General features: G+C 38.4%; 2 protein-coding genes across 2 annotated transcripts in view; both read left to right on the top strand.

Annotated features, from left to right (window-relative positions):
• Positions 1-15,216, top strand: part of LOC109930845 (V-type proton ATPase subunit B) — a 34,942-nt gene extending 19,726 nt beyond the window's left edge. The window contains exons 6-10 of the mRNA XM_020530249.2: positions 1,810-1,960; positions 5,735-5,817; positions 8,737-8,841; positions 9,643-9,772; positions 12,689-15,216. Of these exons, the coding sequence (XP_020385838.2) occupies positions 1,810-1,960; positions 5,735-5,817; positions 8,737-8,841; positions 9,643-9,772; positions 12,689-12,831 (612 nt within the window). The 3' untranslated portion in view covers positions 12,832-15,216. The remainder of the gene's footprint in view (positions 1-1,809; positions 1,961-5,734; positions 5,818-8,736; positions 8,842-9,642; positions 9,773-12,688) is intronic.
• A 3,176-nt stretch (positions 15,217-18,392) lies between these two features.
• Positions 18,393-19,954, top strand: part of shtn1 (shootin 1) — an 83,142-nt gene continuing 81,580 nt past the window's right edge. The window contains exon 1 of the mRNA XM_048608937.1: positions 18,393-18,565. Coding sequence (XP_048464894.1) covers positions 18,508-18,565 — 58 coding nt within the window. The 5' untranslated portion in view covers positions 18,393-18,507. The remainder of the gene's footprint in view (positions 18,566-19,954) is intronic.

Here is a 19,954-nt window from a genome sequence, read left to right as displayed (position 1 = left end):
AATTGAAGAAAAAAATCTAGTTTTCCAGCTAATTAAACTTGGCCTTCTGCAGCTTGAGTCACTGCATCGATATGCTCAGTAAAATCTTTTATTTTTAAAAATAACATACACTGGAATTACTGAGTAATATCACTGCATATTGATGTGGTGTAGTAACAAACTGCAGAATAAGTGAATTATATCAGTATTTTGTAGATTGTCATAAACTTGATATGTTTAAATGTGTTTTATTTTATTCTTCTGCTTGATGCTTCAATAAGTTGTGACTTAATTGTGTAAAGTTATAAAAGAACCTGATGATCATTTGATATGATCAGACTAATTCTTTGTCTCAACACCATATTCCCACTTTCTCTCTGTATCCTCTTATACCCTTTTTTAAAAAAAAAAAAAAAAAATCAATCTCATTCTAGAATATACTGTGACCTGGCCTTCACGTCCTTCTCTGGCAGCGAGTTCCACAAGTTGACCATCATCTGAGTTTTTAAAAAAAATTCTCAGTCCTGAATTGCATCTCCTGTATCCTGAGACTGCGACCCTTAGTTCTAAATCCCCAACCAGGGGAAAAATCTTCCCTGCATTTCATCTGTGTAGTCCTGTTAGAATTTCATATGTTTCAATCAGGTCCCCTATCATTCTTCTAAACTCTTGAGTATATGCCTAGTTAGATGCATCTGTCTTCATAATCACAGACCTATCATTCCCAGCATCACCCTAGTGAATCTCTGCTGCACTCCCTCTTTAGCAAGTATATCTGGTCTTGGATAGGGACACTAAAACTGTGCTCAGTACTTGGTGTTGTCTCACCTATGTGCCTATTTAACTGGAGTAAGACATTCCTACTTCTGAACTAAAAGCTTCTTGCAATGCCATACTATTTACCTTCCAAATTGCTTGCTGCACCTGCCTATTTACTTCCAATGACTTGTGTACAAGTACACACAGATCTCTTTGTACATTCATGTTTCCTAATATATCACCATTTAAATAAAAACTGCTTTTTTCTTTTTCACAAAATGTATATCTTCACATTCAGCCACGTTGTACTGCATCTGTACTGTGTTGGCCCACATGCTTAACTTCCGTAAATTAGCCTGAAGCTTCCTTGCAACTTCTAACAACTCAATCCCACCTAATTTTGTGTCATCAGCAAACTTGGAAATATTGCTTTTGCCAAGGGGCAACATCTAGACAAGAAGACAGAAGGGTACCAGGAGTGAGAAGAGAGCTGTTACTGTTGATTCTCTTGCTTTGATCAGATGGATAAAAATGGAGCCAGGTGAAAGCAAGTCCCATCTAGCTGGACGACAGTAGAGAGGCATAATAGGATGATGGTGTGACCAACTGTCCAAGATTACACAAGGTTCAGGATGATGAAGGGAGGTAGCTTATCTTTGTCACATATGTCATTTGTGACTTTGATCAGAGCCATTTTGGTACTGTGGTGGGGTAGAAACAGGATTGTACAGAATCAAACAGACTCATCACAAGGTTGCTGTGCATATAAATATGTTGTCATTGGATTTTAATGGGGCAGGAATTTGGCAAATTTATTGTTACTGCTAAATTCCTGTCTCTTGCCGCACACAACCAGCTTCAGTTGAACCTTACTCCCTTCCCTGGAATTTAGGGCTCATTCTAATAAAATAGCACGTATAATGCATGTATAGTTATAAGGCATATTCATACACTTTTTTGCATTCTATATTGTAAGGAGGTTCAAAATACTTAACTTTAAGTAATTCACTGTAAACTGTTTGTTTGTCATTTAAAGTATATAAGCTATTGTATGTTCCTGTTACGTTTAAGGTTTCAGCAGCTCGAGAAGAAGTACCTGGTCGTCGTGGTTTCCCTGGTTATATGTATACTGATCTGGCTACTATCTATGAACGAGCTGGACGTGTGGAGGGCAGAAATGGATCCATTACACAGATTCCTATCCTTACTATGCCTAATGATGGTGTGTAAAAATGTATTTTGTTTTGACCTATAAAAGTAAGAGTAAATGTTGGCATAAAACTTTGAAAGCTTTGCCCTAACCTTAATGCAGAGAAGTATGAGGTGATGCATTTCTGATTGAAGAATAATGAGCTACTTTTGCCGTTTACAGTGATTCCATGCTAAGAGAGCTGGGTTTACCCTCTCCCACAATCTTAAAGGTAACAAGCTGATATGGGTGTTTTGAAAGAAAAAATGGGATCTTTGGATTAATATATAAATACAGTACAAAAACATGGAGGTTACGTGAAGTCAATTCAGCTTCATCAGGAATATTTATACTGTTGTGTACCCCATGAAAAATATAAAGGTCTTGAAGAGGGCATAGAAGAGAATTAGAATGGTATCAAGGTGAGACTTTAATCATATGGAGAAATTGAAAGAAGTTAGATTTTTTTTAATGCAGTGAATGTTAAGGGGTGATTGAACAGTTCTGTTATAAGTTAAGAGTTTGGAGACTAAAGGAGAAATTGTTCTCACTAACAAGAGAATCGGTAGCCAGAGAGAACAGACTTAAGATAATTTGCAAAAGAAGCAGGTTATAAATGAGAATTTTTAATGCAATGAATTATTATTTAGAATGCATGCATGAAAATGCCAACGAAACAGATTTACTCAACTTTTCAGAAATAACTTGGATATATATTTGGAGGAAATATTTACATAGCAATGGGAAAATAACAGGGCAGTGGCTCTGGATAGGAGTCCTCCTGTGCTGTAAGAGTCCGTATAGAATTGATAGAATCATGGGCTGGATTTAATGCTTATCAGCTGTGTAACAATGTTTGTCAGTGATCTCGAAGACATCTACCCTCAAAGGTCTACTGATCTCTTGTGAATCATCCTCACTTCCCAATGGCAGTTGAAAACTGTGGCACCAAGTAAATTGGATTGCCAGCTGTACAGCAATTATGTTAGTAAACTGAATAAGCAATGAACCACATTAATACCAAAGGATATTTCATTCTTGACTTCTAACTTAAAATCCTAGATGGCAATATAAGTGAATTAAGATTGAAATTATTTTATAAAGAAACTTGAAAAAATTCCTGTTTTTTTATCGTAGTGAAGGTTAACATTCTACAAATAAGTGTTTTGTTTTTTTTCCAGGCCAGTCAGTTTGTTAATACACTTTTAGAAGGCCAGTTACTCACCATTCAATGATTTGTAATGCTTTCAAGAATATTTTTATACCAAAACTAATAGATTAAAAGTGGAAGTTTTAAACAACTTATTGCTTAAGGGTTGTCGTCTCAAAATCAAAAATGAGCAGTCACATTGCTGGGAGTGTATTATGGGCCTCTTAACAATCCAAGAGAAATAGACGAACAAATACGTAGGCAAATTTCAACGAAGTCTACAAGTACTAGAGGAGTGATAGGGAGTACAACTTCCCCAACGTTAACTGGGGTAGTCAGTGTGAAATTTCTAGAGGGAGCAGAATACTTAAAATCCAGGACAGCTTTTTAAGCCACTACATAGAAGGCCCTACGTGAAACTGGACAAGTGATTGAATTATCACAAGGGAGCATTTTGCAGTGTTACGTTCAAGATTGTTATGGAAAAGGACAAGGACGGGCCTGAAATCAAAATTTTCTCAACTGGGGGAAGGTAGATTTTAATAAGATCAAACATAATTTGGCCAGAGTAGACTGGAAGCAGATACTTTTGGATAAATCTGTCAGAGCAGTGGGATACATTCAAGAAGGAAATGCAGAATGTATAGGATCAAAACGTTCCAATAAAGAAAAAAGGGTGGGACCATCCGATGCTGTCAACACTCAATATTGACCATGCATGCCATTGGATTAAGAGAAAAAAGAAGGCTTACGGCAGATAGCTAGGGCTCACAACAGAAGACCTAAAAGATTGTAGAACATGGAAGAGGGAACTTAAAGGAAATTAGGAGAGCTGAAAGGGGATGTGAAAAAAATAAATGGCAGGTAAACTAAAGGAAACTCCTAAGTAGTTTTACAGGAACATTAGGGGTAAAAAGATAACAAGTAGAAAAGTAGGGTCCATTAAGGACCATGGCAGTAATTTGAGAGTGGAGCCAGAGGATGTAGATAGGGTTCTAAACGAATACTTTGACTCAATGTTTACTAATGAGAGGGATAATATGGATATACCATCAGTATTATACCGTTATTCAAGAAGGGAGCAAGGGATAAACCCAGGGAACTACAGACTGTTAGTCTGATCTCAGTGGTGGCGAAGTATATGAAGCAATTCTGAGGGACAGAATTAATTTGCATTTGGAGAGTTGAGGACTAATCAAGAACAGTAAGCATGGTTTTGATAAAGGGAAGTAATGTCTGACCAACTTCTTTGAAAAATTTAGAGGTGACCAGGGGTGTAGTTGAGGGCAATGCATTGATGTAGTCTGCTTGGAGTTCAACAAGACTGTTGACGAGGTCTTGCATGGAGAGTGATAGCAAAAGTAGGAGCCCATGGGATCCAAAGAAATTTGGTTGAGTGGTAGGAATAGTGGGTGATGGTTGAGGCATGATTTTTGGACTGGATTTCTGTGTCCAATGGGGCACCTGCTGTTTGTGGTTTATACAAATGATTAAACTTGGATGTAGGATCACTGAGTTTGCACAAAAATTGGTGGGTGGTAAATAGTGAGGAGGATAGCCTTTGAAGGATATAGAAAGGATGGTCAGATGGGCTGATTAACGACAAATAGAATTCAATCCAAATAAATGAGAGTTGATGCACCCTGGTTAGGACAAACAAGACCAGGGAATACATGATGAACAGTCAGACCCTGGGAAACAGAATCGGAGGAACTTTGCTGTGTATGTACACCAGTGCCTAAAGGTATCAGGACAGTTTGATAAAATAATTAAGAAGGCACATGAGATGCTTGCCTTTATTAGCCAAGGCAGAGCTCAAGAGCAGACAGGCTACTGCTGAAACTGAAGAAAAAGTTGGTTAGGCCACAGCTAGAGAACTGTGTGCAGTTCCAGAATCCACATAATAGGAGGGATGTGATAGCACTTGAGAGGAGTGCAGAGGAGATTTACAGTTTGTTGCCAGGGCTGGCGAGTTTCAGTTATGAAGAGAGATTGGACAGACTGGGGTTATTTTCCTTTAGAGCATAGGAGATTGAGAGGGGACATGATTGAGCTGTATAAAATTGAGGGGCAAAGATAGGCTACACAAGAAGAAACTTTGCCCATGGTTGTTGATTTTCCCCCATCAAGGGCAATTTAAAGCAAGGGGCACACAGTTTAGAGGAGATATGAGGAGAAACCTTTCACCCAGAGGGTGGTGGAAATCTGGAGCCTGTAAGGGTGATAGAAGCAGTAACCCTCATAACATTTAAGAAGCATTTAGATGTGTCCTTGATGCTAAGGCTTGAAACCTATGTGCCAGGTCTTGGGAAAATGGGCTTAGAATATTTGGGTGTTGTTTTTGACCAGTGCAGACATGATGGAGCAAAGGGCCTTTTTCTCTGCTGTAGATCTCAGACTGTCTGAGCAAACCCTCTGGAGAATTGCAATGTCACTATCACCAGCTGATGGATTTCCATTTTAATTGCATGTAATCAGAATCCTTAGGTTCTTGGTTTCAGTAGAGTAATTATGATAAATACTAGCAATTTGCTGTCATTGCCATGGTAAAATCTGAACCTTTCCACTTCACCAAATGAAAGATACATCTTACTACAAATTGATTGGAAGCATGCATTAATTCTGATTTGCGATTTAAAATTATTTTTGTTTTGTAGATATCACTCACCCGATTCCTGACTTAACTGGATACATCACTGAAGGGCAGGTCTATGTTGACCGCCAGTTACACAATAGACAGGTAGGATGCATAGAAATAAGTTGAAAGGTACCTTTTAAGAAGAGGGTTTACAAGTAATGTGTAAGTTTGAAATTTGATTTAATGGTGTCTAATCAGTGGATCCATAAATTTAGAAGCCTCCTGTGTTTATGGCTTTATATGGATTTAAACAACTCCAAGAAATTATTTCAGATGCACAATTGAGCTTGCACTTATTCCAAAATGTTTCTACAAATAAGCTAATTAAACCTTGTGACTTTTGCTTTGTGCAAATTGGTTTTTGGTGAGCTAAAGTAGCAACGTAGCTCAACCATCTTCAGCTGTTTTCCTCCATAGGTGAGAAGTGAGATGTTTGCTGATGACTGCAGTGTTCAGCACAATTTGTGACTTCTCAGATACTGAAACAATCCATGACCACAGGCAACAAGACCTGGACAATATCCAACCTGCAAGTTCCTTACCAAGCCCCGCCCACCCCCCAATCCTGACTTCATTGTTGCTGGGTCAGAATCCTGGAATTCCAGCTTTAACAGCATGTGGGCCTACCTACAGCTGATGGACTACAGAGGTTCAAGAAGGCAGCTCACCACTACCCTCTAAAGGGCAACTAGGGACGGGCAATAAATGCTGGCCCAGCCAGTGATGCCCACGTCCCATGAGTAAATTAAAAATAAAGTAATATTTATTTCCTAAGGTACAAAAATCTCTTGGAGATTTTCAACTTATCTGGCATGGGTATAATGGAAAGGTCATGAAAACACTGATCAAAACAATACTAGAATAATACCAGAACTGACAAGTTAATTCATTTGAAAAACTGAACACGTTGGAGGCTTTTTTCTTAAAAAAAAAAGAGAAAAGGATGAAACAACAAAGGTTTTAAAGCTATGAATGTGTTGATGTGGCTGTGGGTGAGATCAGAACTAAGGGCCTTAAAGATGTGCACTAAAAAATTTAATAAAGAACACATGGGGATTAAAAAAAAACTTGAGTGGTTAGTAATTGGAACTCCCTACCCCAGGGGGTAGGTGAGACAAAATATCAGTGCATTTAAGGGGAAAGTCGAGAAGCAGAAGATGAAGAAAAAATAGAAGGGTCTATTAATGAGGTTAGAGGAAGAGTTGGAGAGGCTGGGATGGATTGTAGGTGAATGGTCAAAGTTTTCTTTTTTTTTTAAAAAAAAGACAAAATGAAATTGATGCAGCAAGTGGAAAACTGCTACAAAGCGATAAATGGACATCACGAAGGAACCGGAGATTCTACCATCAAATTTTGTCAACTATTCTAAAGTACAAGGTGAATATCTTGGAACAGTTTGACAAGCACACATCCTGTTCAGCATGGAATAGGATAAGCATGCTTGTCAGTATCTGCCAAGGCAGGTCAAGCGAAGAACATTCTTCCCTTCAGTACACACCAGCATAAAATAGGAATAGCTCTGGCAAAAAGGCTGGCGCATGAGAAGTTCACCTGCAGTGCATGGCTGGACTGATTCAAAAACTGGATACAGCATCTTCCCATGTGTTGGGGTTATAGCAGTCAAGTCAGCAATGACAGGCAGTTGCTTGCAACATTGCCTCAGCCAGACCCTGAATGAGAGTGCACCAAGAGACTTTATTGAAAATGAAACCAGACTTAGTGTCTTTTACTAGATTGCTCTTTACACGATTTATCATTAAATATTAATGGTGGAAAGTGAAGCAAGGAATGTGTCATTGCAATGAATTGCATTGAAAGGCTGCTGCCACTTGTGATAGCAAAGCCAAGAAGCAACAATACTTTGAATGTCAAGCCACTAGCCACACAGTATGAAGGTAACAAAACTGTCTCGATAACCTCTACTGTTTTTGAGGTCAGTCAGGAAAGTGGACAAAATGTATAAGCAGAAAAAAATGATGATTGTCATCATTACAAACCACTGTCCTTTGTACCTTGACATTGCTGGCCTCGAGTGTCAAGCTGATGTTCTTTCCTCCTAACATCATGATGAATGGATTGGGGATGATTAGGAACCAAAAGCCTAATTACTGACCTCAGCTGATCTCTCAAGTCATAGAGGCCAGGTACACAACCCAACTGCTCTGGAAGCCCTGTTAGTGATAAAGATGATATGAAAGATGGTGACGGAAAGTCACATGTTTATGTCATGCTGTGTTCAAAACAGGCTACAATGACATAAGACACTTGAGAAAGAAGTGGAACAGAATCTCTAGCTGCTTTTCGCTTAGCTGGAGAAGGCAAGCATGGAAATTCCAGTGGAGACAACCAGGAAAACGTGTGCTAAGCTGGACAACACCAATGCACTACACAATGGAACTAATGGATGAGGCAGTCAGATGCAGTATGTTCTTGACCAAGGAAGCCAAAGACCCTTGCCAGCTGAATGCTCATCCTTCCCACCTCCTTCCTACCCTATCTGAAGCTGCAAAGGCTGTAGAAGTGGACCAGGATTTTGCACTATAGCGCGCAGGGAAAAAAAACGTATTTGACTGTATTGATGACATGGCTGTTGTAATGCATTGTCCAAAGTGGAAACTAAAAACAATTAATTTTGCACAGCCAAATCCTAATGTTTTTCAATGTCTTTTACTGTTCAAGATCAGGCTATTGTAAGGTGTGAACAAACTGAAAAGTAAAGACATTTTTCACCCTTGTGCATCACTGCTTTCGTTTGTATTTGACTTGGGGTGTGTTTGTAGGCCAAACTGGGTTGCATAGAGGCTGCATCAGCTATCTCAAAGCTCTATTTAACATTCATTTGTTAGCTGGCTTCCTTTGATTCAACTTGTTGCGATTTTACAATCCCACAAAATATTTGTCCCCTTAAAAATACTACAACTGGAGATATAAATACCACTAGTTATCCAATGCAGGAATCATTTATATAACTATTCGTATGAGAAGAAATGCATTTACAATCTTTCAATTGCTATGTTACAGATTTATCCACCTATTAATGTTTTACCATCTCTATCACGATTAATGAAGTCAGCAATAGGGGAAGGTATGACACGGAAAGATCATCCTGAAGTCTCTAATCAGTTGGTAAGGTTTTAAAATTTTCAAATAAATGCCTGAATTCAAGTTAAAATTGAGATGTATCCTATAACTGAAAATACCTTCATCTTGTTACTTTGGCAGAAGAATTAAATTTGAATTGTAAGGTTCTATAGTACTTAATGCAGTTAAAGAAATCTTGTGCTGATTTTATTTTACACAGTGGTTCATTGACAGGTTTCCTGATAATGGGTTATTAACACCATGTTTAACTTCTGAAACTTGAGTCTGAAATCAAAGTTTCTTCTATGTTCTAGCTTACAAAGCAAAGATAATTATAACATCAGTCTTGGCCCAGTTTGTGGCAAATGAGGCTACACCATAACACTCCAAATTGTGACTGATCCTTTTAATGCAAAGTGAGTAGAGGATAAAGCATATTTTGAGGGTTGACATTTGCCTGAGGTGGTGCAATTTAAATTAGATGTAAATTAGGATATCGAGAGCAAAAAAGCTGTTTACATTGGCCATCTCATTGACATGTAGTGCTTTGAGATATTGAAGCTTTAACAATACTAAATGATGTATAAAAACCGAAAGAACTGTGGATGTGTAAATCGGGAATAAAAACAGGAGTTGCTGGTAAAGCTCAGCAGGTCTGGCAGCATCTGTGAAGGAAAAAAATCAGCTAACGTTACAGGCCCTGAAATGTTAACTCTGATCTTTTTTCTTCACTAAATGATGTATATGTAGATTTGAATTTTCTAATAACTTGCTTATTGGATGCCTTAACCAACCAATGTCACTTAAAAATTAGTGAATAAGTTGTGAAATGTTCTCTCCCCACAGTATGCTTGCTATGCCATTGGCAAAGATGTCCAAGCCATGAAAGCTGTAGTTGGTGAGGAAGCTCTCACACCTGATGATCTGTTATATTTGGAATTTCTGCATAAATTTGAGAAAAACTTCATTGCACAAGGTATGTTTATACACACACATGTGCTCTCTTTACCCACACCACACCCTACATCACATACTTTGATGTAAGATCATTTTGGATCATTCAACTTTACCTAGTCAAAATTCTTCCCCTGCTCAAGTCTCCAAACTTGCAATTTTTAGTTTCTCTTCAAATTCTTCTGATCCCTGCTCTGAGCTTACCTTGATCATGACCCTCGTCTTTTGTTGCTCAGCCCTATTCCCACTAACCCGCTGGTCACCAACTTCCCTTCTTGCTCCTCATATTAGCTGATATTGTTAAAAGTTCACCCCCTTTTTACTTCCACCATTCTTACAAACTCCTGCCACGTTTCCAACCTGCCTTTCCCCTCAAATCCTTTTAACATGCTGTCACTTCCTAAATCCTCACTCATCTCTCCTGCATCTTTGAATCTTTCCAATTGGGTTTCTGCTCTGCTGCAGTATCGAGACCAGTCTTGCCAAACTCTCAAATGACATCCTATTTGACTGACAAAGGCATGCTTTTCCTCCCCCTTTTTCCACTTGTTTGCAGCCTTTGATGCAATTGGCCTGATCAATCTCCTGCAGAGCCTCTCCACTGTCATTCATCTGCTGGGACTGCTGTTGCTTATCTATCTGTATCACTTCCAATGCATTCTCCTGCTCCTGCACTGTTGCCCCTTGTGTCCCTGAGGCCCTGTCCATTGCCCCCTCCTAGTTCTTATTTACATGCTGCCTTTGGCTGCAACATCCAACAACATGCACAGAGAAGGTTATAACACCCAGCTGTACGTCCCTTTAGACTCTTATTCTTGCTAAGTTATTAGACTGCTTCTCTGACCTGCAATGCTGGATGGGTAGATTAATTTTTTCAATTAAGTAATGGGAAAACTGAAGCCATTGTTTTTGTTCCCTGCCCCAAATGCCGTTCCTGAGCTACAACCTCACGCCCTCTTCCTGCCCGCAGTTTGGGATGAAACCAGTCAGCTCTCATTTGACCCTGAAAGTCATTTTTAGGCTTACTGAGGCTACGTATTTTTACCTCTCTAACCTCATCTGACTTTGCTCATGTCACGACTCATCTGTTGAAATACTCATTCACACCTCTATTACCTCTTGATATGACCATTCCATTGCATTCATGGCTGGTCTCTTGCGTTGTAACCTTCATAAATTTGAGCTCACCCAAAACACTCTTGAACATGTCTTAACACATCAAGTTCCTTTTACATTCAGCAGTCCTGTGCTCACTGACCTTTGGCTTCCAATTAAGCACTATCTTGACATTAAAATGCTCAGCCTTGTTTTCACAGTTCTCCATGGGCTTGTTCCTCCATATTACTGTAATCTTCAGCCCCACAACTCTCCAATATCTGCGCTGCTTTGATTCTGGCCTCCTTGGGCATTCCTAATTTTAATTACTTCCCCCATTGCTGGATGTGCCATTAGTTGCTGAGTGAAGATTTTCTTTTCTCATTTCTCCAATTTTCTGCCTCAATTTCCTCTTTTAAATCTCTCCTTAAAATCTGTCTCTGACAAAACTTTTGATCATCTGACCTAATAACTGTCCATATGATGTGGTACCATTTTTTGATTTGTAATGTTTCTGTGAAGAACCTTGGAATGTTTTATTATTTAGAAGTGCTTCATAAGTGTTATTTAAAAGTGTTTTAAAAATCTAGAATTTGCCAGATCTGCATTACTCAATTGTTATAGCACAAACTATAGTGCTACTCTCCACCTTCTCCTTTTGTAGCTTTGCATGTTCTTCCCTTCTGGATAACAATCCAATTCCCTCTTTTAATGTCTGGACTGAACCTGTGTCCACCACACACTCGGGTAGTTCATCCCAGATCCTGATGACTTGTTGCTTGAAAATGATTTCATGTCACATTGCTTTTTTTAACTAATTCCCTTAAATTCGTACCATCCTTTCTCAATCTTGCACAAGTGGAAGCTATTTTCTTAATATGCTGTCCACACCCGTCAAGATTTTGAATACTTCTATCAAATCCCTTCTCAACCTAAGGGAAAATAGTCCCAACTTCAATCTAACATGACTGGAGTTCCTTATTTTGGTACCATTCTCATTAATCTTTTCTGATGTCTTTCTGAAGTGTGTGGTGCTCAGAACAAGACATGATACTCCAGTTGAGGCAGAGCCAGCGCTTTATATCAGTTTAACAACTTTCTTGCTTTTATGTTCAATGCCCTGTTAATAAAGTCTAGGATGCTCTGTGCTTTATTAATCATGCTCTCAACTGCTGTACTTGCTTCAGTGATTTATGGGTATCTCTGCTCCCTGACGAACTTTTGAACTTTGCCTTTCATTTTGTCTTGTTTCTTTGCATTCTCCCTATCAAAATGAAATATTTTACATTTCTCTGCATTAGGTTTAATTTGCTACTTGTCCACCCATTCCACCAATGTATGTCCTTCTGAAATTCCACATTACCTGCAGTTCACAATGTTTCCACATTGATTCACATGAAAATTTTGAAATTATGCACTGTAGTCCAAGATCTGGTTCATTAAAATAACAAGAAGGACAACAGTACCATTACCAATCCCTGAAGAACTTTGATATAAACTTTCTCGAGTCTGTGAATATTACCACTAAGGTTAAACTGACTGTTCTGTAGTTTCTGGACTTATCTTTGCAACTCTTTTGAACACGGCTGTTATGTTTGCAATTTTTCCGTCCTCTGGCAAAACCTGGATTCTAAGGAAAACTGGAAAGTTTTAGCCCCATTGGACATTGCAATCACTTCCCTCAGTAACCTTGGCTGCATCCCATCAAGACCTAATGCCTTGTGGTATTTTAAGCGCTCAGTGCTTTCTCACTTAAAAATATTAGAATTTAAAGTTTCTCATTTTTGAGAAACACAAACCACAGCCCAAATAAAGGGGGGAAATTTTGTTTTGTTTTGCATAGGTCCATATGAAAACAGGACCGTATTTGAAACTTTGGATATTGGCTGGCAGTTGCTCCGAATATTCCCCAAGGAGATGTTGAAACGTATTCCTCAAAGTACACTGGCAGAATTTTACCCAAGAGATGCTGCTAAACATCAGTGAAGTCCCAAATTAAACAGTGGAAGTTTTATTTTCATACTTCGTAAGAATACATTTCATATTGAAGCATTCTATACTTAACACACTCCAGCAATTGTTTATAATTATTCATGTTTTTGTATTGTAAAAATAGAAAGATATACAAATCAAAGTATTAAATTGGAAGTCCATAAAATCTGTTTGAAAAAGTCTGAGAATGCTAAAACTTGCAGAAAACTGTTTACAGCAATTGAAATCATTTGTTTACAATTTCTACCAGAGTATGCATAAAGCAAAATTAAGTTTATCTGGATCTATTGAAGATGAGAGCAATCAGTTTAACTGATCAAAATGGTAAGTATTCTCATCTCAAAAGATGAAATGGATATACAAGAATATAATGAAACCATTTGCATCAGCTACCTAAACTTAATTTATCTTGAAGAAATTATTAGGATATTGAAAATTAATGTCAATTTCTTGCATAACTTGTTACCAAGAATATAGAAATTATTTAAATTTTACTTTCCTATGCAACTCATCTTTTTTTCAAAGATAATTAACTGTGGAAGATATGTTGATAAAGGCCCTTGACTCTAAGTATTTTTCTTGGTGAATTATGGATAAACTAATTCAAACAAATGGATTTGCATTTATTATATCCTTTCTCTTATTTTCTAAACTTAAATTGAATTATTTTAATTTGTTTATAGCTGTATTTATGGTGAAAATAGTTTTATTGCAAATCATTTTGAACCAAAGCTGGTGATTAACTTGATTATTTAAATAGACCCAAATATGTGGAATGGAGCTCCATTCCACTCGCCTCCAATCAAAAGTAGAAAATTGTAAGAATGAAGATTTAAGATTTTGGAATGCTAATTTTGTTCTTTGTGGGAAGATCAGATGATAGAGTTTTGATCTTTGTATATTATACAAGAAAATATTTGACTTAATTTTTATTCCTCATTATTGTTCTTTTCAAAGCAACTTCATACTCAGTCTCATCTATAAGTGTCAAATTACTGATTATGATATAAACATCTGTTTTGAAAGTTAGTTTGTAGAGGCCTGAAGGTGTGTACACTGCTGTTATATTCCATATATTTGTGCAACTTTTATTGCGATGAAATAAAGTTAGAAAAAGATAAAGTAGACTTCTAAATGCTTATCTCATCGGGAAATGTCAAACTTTGCTACAGTGCAATCCTTTTTGCAGTAGATACAAAATAAAAGTGAATAGACTTATTATTGTAGAACAAGACTGTTACTTCTGCACATCATATTCTGTTTTGGAACATCAACATGTTTCTGTACTGACTAAATTTTAATTTCATGCCAACATCAGTTGACTGGAATGTTGAAGGAGGCTTGCTTTTGTCTTAATCAGTGCTCTCGCTGTTTGAAATCACTAAATGTTTCCATGTCCCATACTGGTGTCTTTAGAGATGCAACATTTTCAGTTTTTGTGCTCTGTGATTCTGATTTTCATTATTGAAGACAATTTTACTTATTTCCACTCCTTCATAAAGTACAAAGTTATTCAAGAAATAACCTATTCGGAATAGAGCAACAACCTCACAGAAACATGGAAGAGAAATCTTAAAGAATTTAAGGAAAGCAATCAAGTAAACTATATGTCAGTGTACAAAAGACAATTGAAATAGTTGAATGAAATACGAACTGTTTTCCTCTGTGAACAATGGATGTAAAAAAATCAAATGTACTTTGTCTATAACCACAGGGTTATTGTGCTGTGTAACAATATATCCTTTGACTCCCTTCGTGATTCATTATAACATCTGCATTAAGATAGTTATTTGGAAATTCCAGTCCTAGCAGTGATCGGATTCAATCAATAATATTATTGCAGGACAACAAACAAAGTCAAATACCCAAATATGTCTATAAGAAGGAGGAATACTTTTAAAGCAAAATGCTGTTCATTCTGTATCTATCACAGGATTGTTATCTAGCTTGGCATTAATATGCACAATGTTTTGGATATACTCATGATTGATTATATGCATATGCTGTCACTGATTCATAACAAACATATAACATTGACGGTCAGAGAAAAATATGGCCTAAAGCATCACTATTAGGCATTTACTCCCAGTCCCGCAACAGTCATCTCATTCAGTCTTCAAGCTGCAAGCAAATCAAGACCAAGAGTAGGTGAAAATTGGAACTAGATTGTTATATTACTGAATAGTTCGCCAGGAGCCAAAGCTATTAACAGTTCAACATTAAGAACTTGCACACATAGGTTTGAGTCTGTTTCCCATGATTTCCTGAGTAGTTCAAACAGTGAGTAGATGTGATATGTATAATTAAGAATTTTTTGTACAACCAATTGTTATCAGCTGGTTGGAAATGTTAAAATAAAATCCCATCCAAACCTATAAATATTGGAGTTGATGGCTGGTGTTGTTTGGCAGAGTTGCTGTATTATAATTGTTTAAGAATAACAGTTTTTCAGTGTCTGTTGGTTCCATCTTGTGATATCTGTCCTATTCAGCAATATTAGCAGCATCTGATAATCATTGGTTTTAAAGTGTTTTATTCTTGTCTTGCAACTATTTCACAAACCATTTGGATGAAGAAAACCTGATATGTAAATTCTATCAGATGCTCTTAGCTGAGTTTATTCAATTATATTAAGAAAATACATTCACAAGTAAAGTTTCCTTTTATACAGAATTGTTTGTGTAAGGAAATACTTTACTGCATTTAATACTGGGTCTTAGAGGCTGCAAATGCAAAAGGAAGGTTATCTTTAAGTGCCACATTGAATAATAGATTGCAGCCTATTCTTGGCACCACAATTCATGAAGGATATTCAAGCCTTGGAAGGAGCCCAAAAGAGGTTTGAAATGAAAACTAAGTGCTGAAAGAGCTCAGCAAGTCTGCTTGTTTTGCTTTTATTTCAAAGGAGATTTACTAAAATGGTGTCCGAAGCTAGATCTGTTATAGAAAGACAAAGCCAGTACAGGAGATAATGATCTGTAAAGGTCACAATGACATGAAAATTGGTGGTGAGATAAATAGTCAGGAAAGCCTTTAGACTACAAGACACTATAGACAGGATGGTTAGATGGGCTGAACAGTACCACTGCATTTCACCTTTTGAAGTCAGGCAATGCATTTTGAGAGGACTAACAAAGTAGGAGAGTAGATTTTGAATAGTGAGACCCTGGGATCTACAGAGGGACCTTGGTTTTAAGTCCATAAGTCATTGAAGGCAGCAAGGTAGGTGGATAAGGTGGTGAAGGCATGTGAGATACTTGCCTTTGAGTCAAGGCCTAGAATACAAGAGATTATGATTTGAAGTTGTATGTAATGCTAATGAGGCCATTGCTGGAGTACTGTGGGAAAACTTGATGCTTTGCTATAGGAAGGGTGTGATTGCAGAAGGCAGAATGAGAAGAGATTCACCAGGATGGGGCCTGGGCTGGAGCAATTTAGTTGTGAAGAGACTAGTTAGGTTGGAGTTTTCTTTGGAGCAGTGAAGGCTGCGAGAGGATCTGATTGGCCCTCAGAATTTTGCATTTCATTAACAAGATAGGGAGAAGCTTTGACATTGAGTTCAATAAACTATGTCTGCTTAAGTAAGGAGCAGAAAGTTTAGAGTTTTGTTTGAGATTTTCTCCCCCAGCTAGAGAGTGATGGATAGCTGGAACATTAGACTAAGAGGTGGTATATGCAACAACCTTTCAGATATATTTTAAGAACTAGTTGGATGAATCCTTGAAATGCCTTAACGTAGAAGAGACAATGTGATGTGGGATTGGAATAAAAGGACATTGACTGCAATCAAATGTGCTGTAAAAGCCAGCTGTTCACACAGTCAGGAAAATCGGCAATCACAAGCCATTAAGATAATTTTCAAATGATCCAGGGTGTGATGAGAACTTTTATGCAGCAAATTTTAAAAAGGTTCAATGTATTATATGAACAACTTAACTATAGCACCTTTTATGTAAAATATTTCCATGTACTTCATAGGGTCATTATAATACAAAGTATGATACCTAGCTACATGGATAGATGGGTGAGAGGGGCAGATAAATGGTGCCTTACAAGAGAACAAGGTAGGGCAGTGGGATTTAAGGATGAAATTCCAGATCTTGGGGACTGGACAGCTGAAACCACAGCCATCAATTACATGATTAATATTGGGGATGCTCCAGTAGCCTGAATTGGATGAGCGTGGATAGTTTGGAAGATTTTGGAGCTGGATGAAATTAAACAAATGAGGGGAAAAGGCTATGGACAGACATTTGAAAACAAAGATGGGATTACTTAAAAATTAAGACAGAGCTTTCTGGAGAGTAAGTCGAAACACTGGTGACATGCAAGCAGGATTTGCTACGAGTTAAGACAGGGCAGTAAGAGTTTGGATCAGAGATAGTAGGAACTGGAGAATCCGAGACAACAAGGTGCAGAGCCTCTCTGCTCCTATGATGCTGCTTGGCCTGCTGTGTTCATCCAGCCCTGCACCTTGTTGTCTCTAGTAAGAGTTTGGATGTGGTTTTAGTATCCGGATAAGCCAGCAGCAGCAGATTCAGTGGTAATTTTTAAAAAGGGAATTGAAGACGTACTACGAAAATCATTTAATGCGTTTCAACATCGAGACCGAAGGAAAAGGCGCGAGATTGATTGAGATAGGCCTCTGATAAAGTTGTAATCGTCCCAGAACTAGTTCTTTCAATGTCATTCTGTGATTCCAAACAGTGTGCTGCTTGAAAACTCAAAATGCGTTTCAGACATTACACTACACTTCATAAGTTTATATTTGTGAGGCGCTATTTGAATCCAGACTCTATATTTACGTGGTGATACACTTTACAGAATCGATCAGCTTTTGAACTATCACCACAAGTTCAAAACCCAGGAGTTGTGCCTTTGTTTTCCAATTGGTTCACGGTTGCTATCTCACTACCACTAATCTGCAAATATAGTGGAGCTCTCGCCGCGTAAAGGATCATCAGGGTTCTATAACTAACCCCGCACTTATCCTACCGAACTCGAACTAAGTTTTAAAATTACAGTATGAGATCAGCCTTTAGAGCAATTTTAGGCTTCAAGTGTAACGTACCGGCCCCCTAGTCTATTCCACACTTCCTATTTTAACATCTTCAATTGCGCGTCTGTTCCAACGTGGAAATGGGGAAACAACGTCCCAAAAGACTGCCCTTTGAACCCAATCAAGTTAATGGAAAATTTAAAATCAGTATTATACTGGTTTCTAAATACTGTGTGGAATTTGCTAACTGGTTGCTGAAAGGTCATAAATTGACTTTTATACGCATGCATTTCCCTGTAGTAATTTTACACATATTAGAGCTTACACACTTGGCAATACCGCGATTACACTCAAATTCCTTTTTAAATGTAATCATAAGCCAAGAAAATAAGAAAATTGGACGGTTCAGACCCAAACGTTTGAAGCAGAAGCTTAATTTATAACCACTTTCTTTTTCAATCCCATCTAGAACTACTAGATTCCTTTCAATGAAACAATCCTTTTGTTCCCTGTGGCGTTGTTTCCAAGGCGTGTTCGAGAATTACCTGACTGCAGCTCCTTCGGGAGTGTGAGGTCCAGCTGGAGGTGAGCCAGCATCGGGCAATCTCTCCGCTTCCTGTTTACATTTCAAATCCGGGACCGGAGTAACTCACTCACAGTCCCGAGCAAAGATGGCCTCTCGTGAGGAAGAAAATCACATCAGAAATCTGAACGAATTCTCGAAACAAGGTGCGTGCAAGTATTAAAGAGGAGATGCATGTAGCATCACGGCAGCTAGTGATAAATCCTGAAATGATTTGAAATATCCGAGACAAGGACAGAAATTGCCGGGAAAAGATCAGCAGGTCTGGCAGCGTCTGTGGAGAGAAATCAGAGTTAACGTTTCAAGTTCAGTGATCCTTCCTCCGTTCTGTTGCCTGACCTGCTGAGCTTTCTCAGCATGTACAGTTTTTTCGGTTTTTATGAAATGTCTGAGAGCCAGATCAAAACTTCGGCTTCCTCGCTTATTTAAAGAGGATATCTTTTTCAGTCTGCCTATTGCAGACTCTCTCAGGTGGTGTCAAATTAAGTATCACATTTGGCACTTTTCAAGAATGTTGGCAGCTGAGCGCAAGTGGGAGGGACTCTCTGATGCTGTGTAGAAATAATTTCGCCTTTAACTTAATTTGCACATCTTATAAACTTATGAATGTGTTTGGTTCAATGAAGTAAATCCATTAGAGGCCTCAGCTTCATTGTTGAGTGCATTCGACATTATAATTACATTTAAATCGGAGATGGATCTTGCAAAGTTCGTACATTTCCGTGGTATTACTTATTGACAAATGTTACAATGTAACTCCGTCTTTGCAGTTGTTTTTAGTGGCAGAACTACTATCAGAAGTTAAATGCTATGTGCAGCGATTAATGATGACCCTAATTTGTCAATGATACAATTATCACCCGTATAATCCTGGTATCAGCAATTTGCCAAAACTAATTATTTTTAAAATGCTTGTAAATCAAGCAGTTGTCTTGACGTGAGACCGTCGCTTTAAGTAACTAGGATCAACAAACTACAAACTCCCTAATTTCCTATGCAAAGGTGCTGCAGTATAATGACCATCGGTCCCATTCTACTAAAAGGCAGCATTAAGTAAGATCACAAGGTGCAGGGCTGGATGAACACAGCAGGCCAAGCAGCATCATAGGAGCAGAGAGGCTGACGTTTCGGGCCTAGACCCTTCATCAGAGAAGGGGGTTCTGAAATAAATAGGGAGAGAGTAGGGGGCGGACAGAAGATGGATAGAGGAGAGGAAACAAACAGGTCGAAGAGGCGGGGATGGGGCCAGTAAAGGTGAGTGTAGGTGGGGAGTTAGGGAGGGGATAGGTCAGTCTAGGGAGGACGGACAGGTCAAGGGGGCGGGATGAAGTTAGTCGGTAGGAGATGGAGGTGCGGCTTGAGGTGGGAGGAGGGGATAGGTGGGAGGAAGAACAGGTTAGGGAGGCAGGGACGAGCTGGACTGGTTTTGGGATGCGGTAGGGGGAGGGGAGATTTTGAAGCTTGTGAAATCCACATTGATACCATTGGGCTGCAGGGTTCCCAAGCGGAATATGAGTTGCTGTTCCTGCAACCTT

The sequence above is a fragment of the Rhincodon typus genome, chromosome 20 (genome assembly GCF_021869965.1).
Source record: "Rhincodon typus isolate 14 chromosome 20, sRhiTyp1.1, whole genome shotgun sequence".
In the NCBI taxonomy this organism is placed as follows: domain Eukaryota; kingdom Metazoa; phylum Chordata; class Chondrichthyes; order Orectolobiformes; family Rhincodontidae; genus Rhincodon; species Rhincodon typus.
Note: the sequence above shows the minus strand (reverse complement) of the source record. Positions and strands in the feature narration are given on the sequence as shown.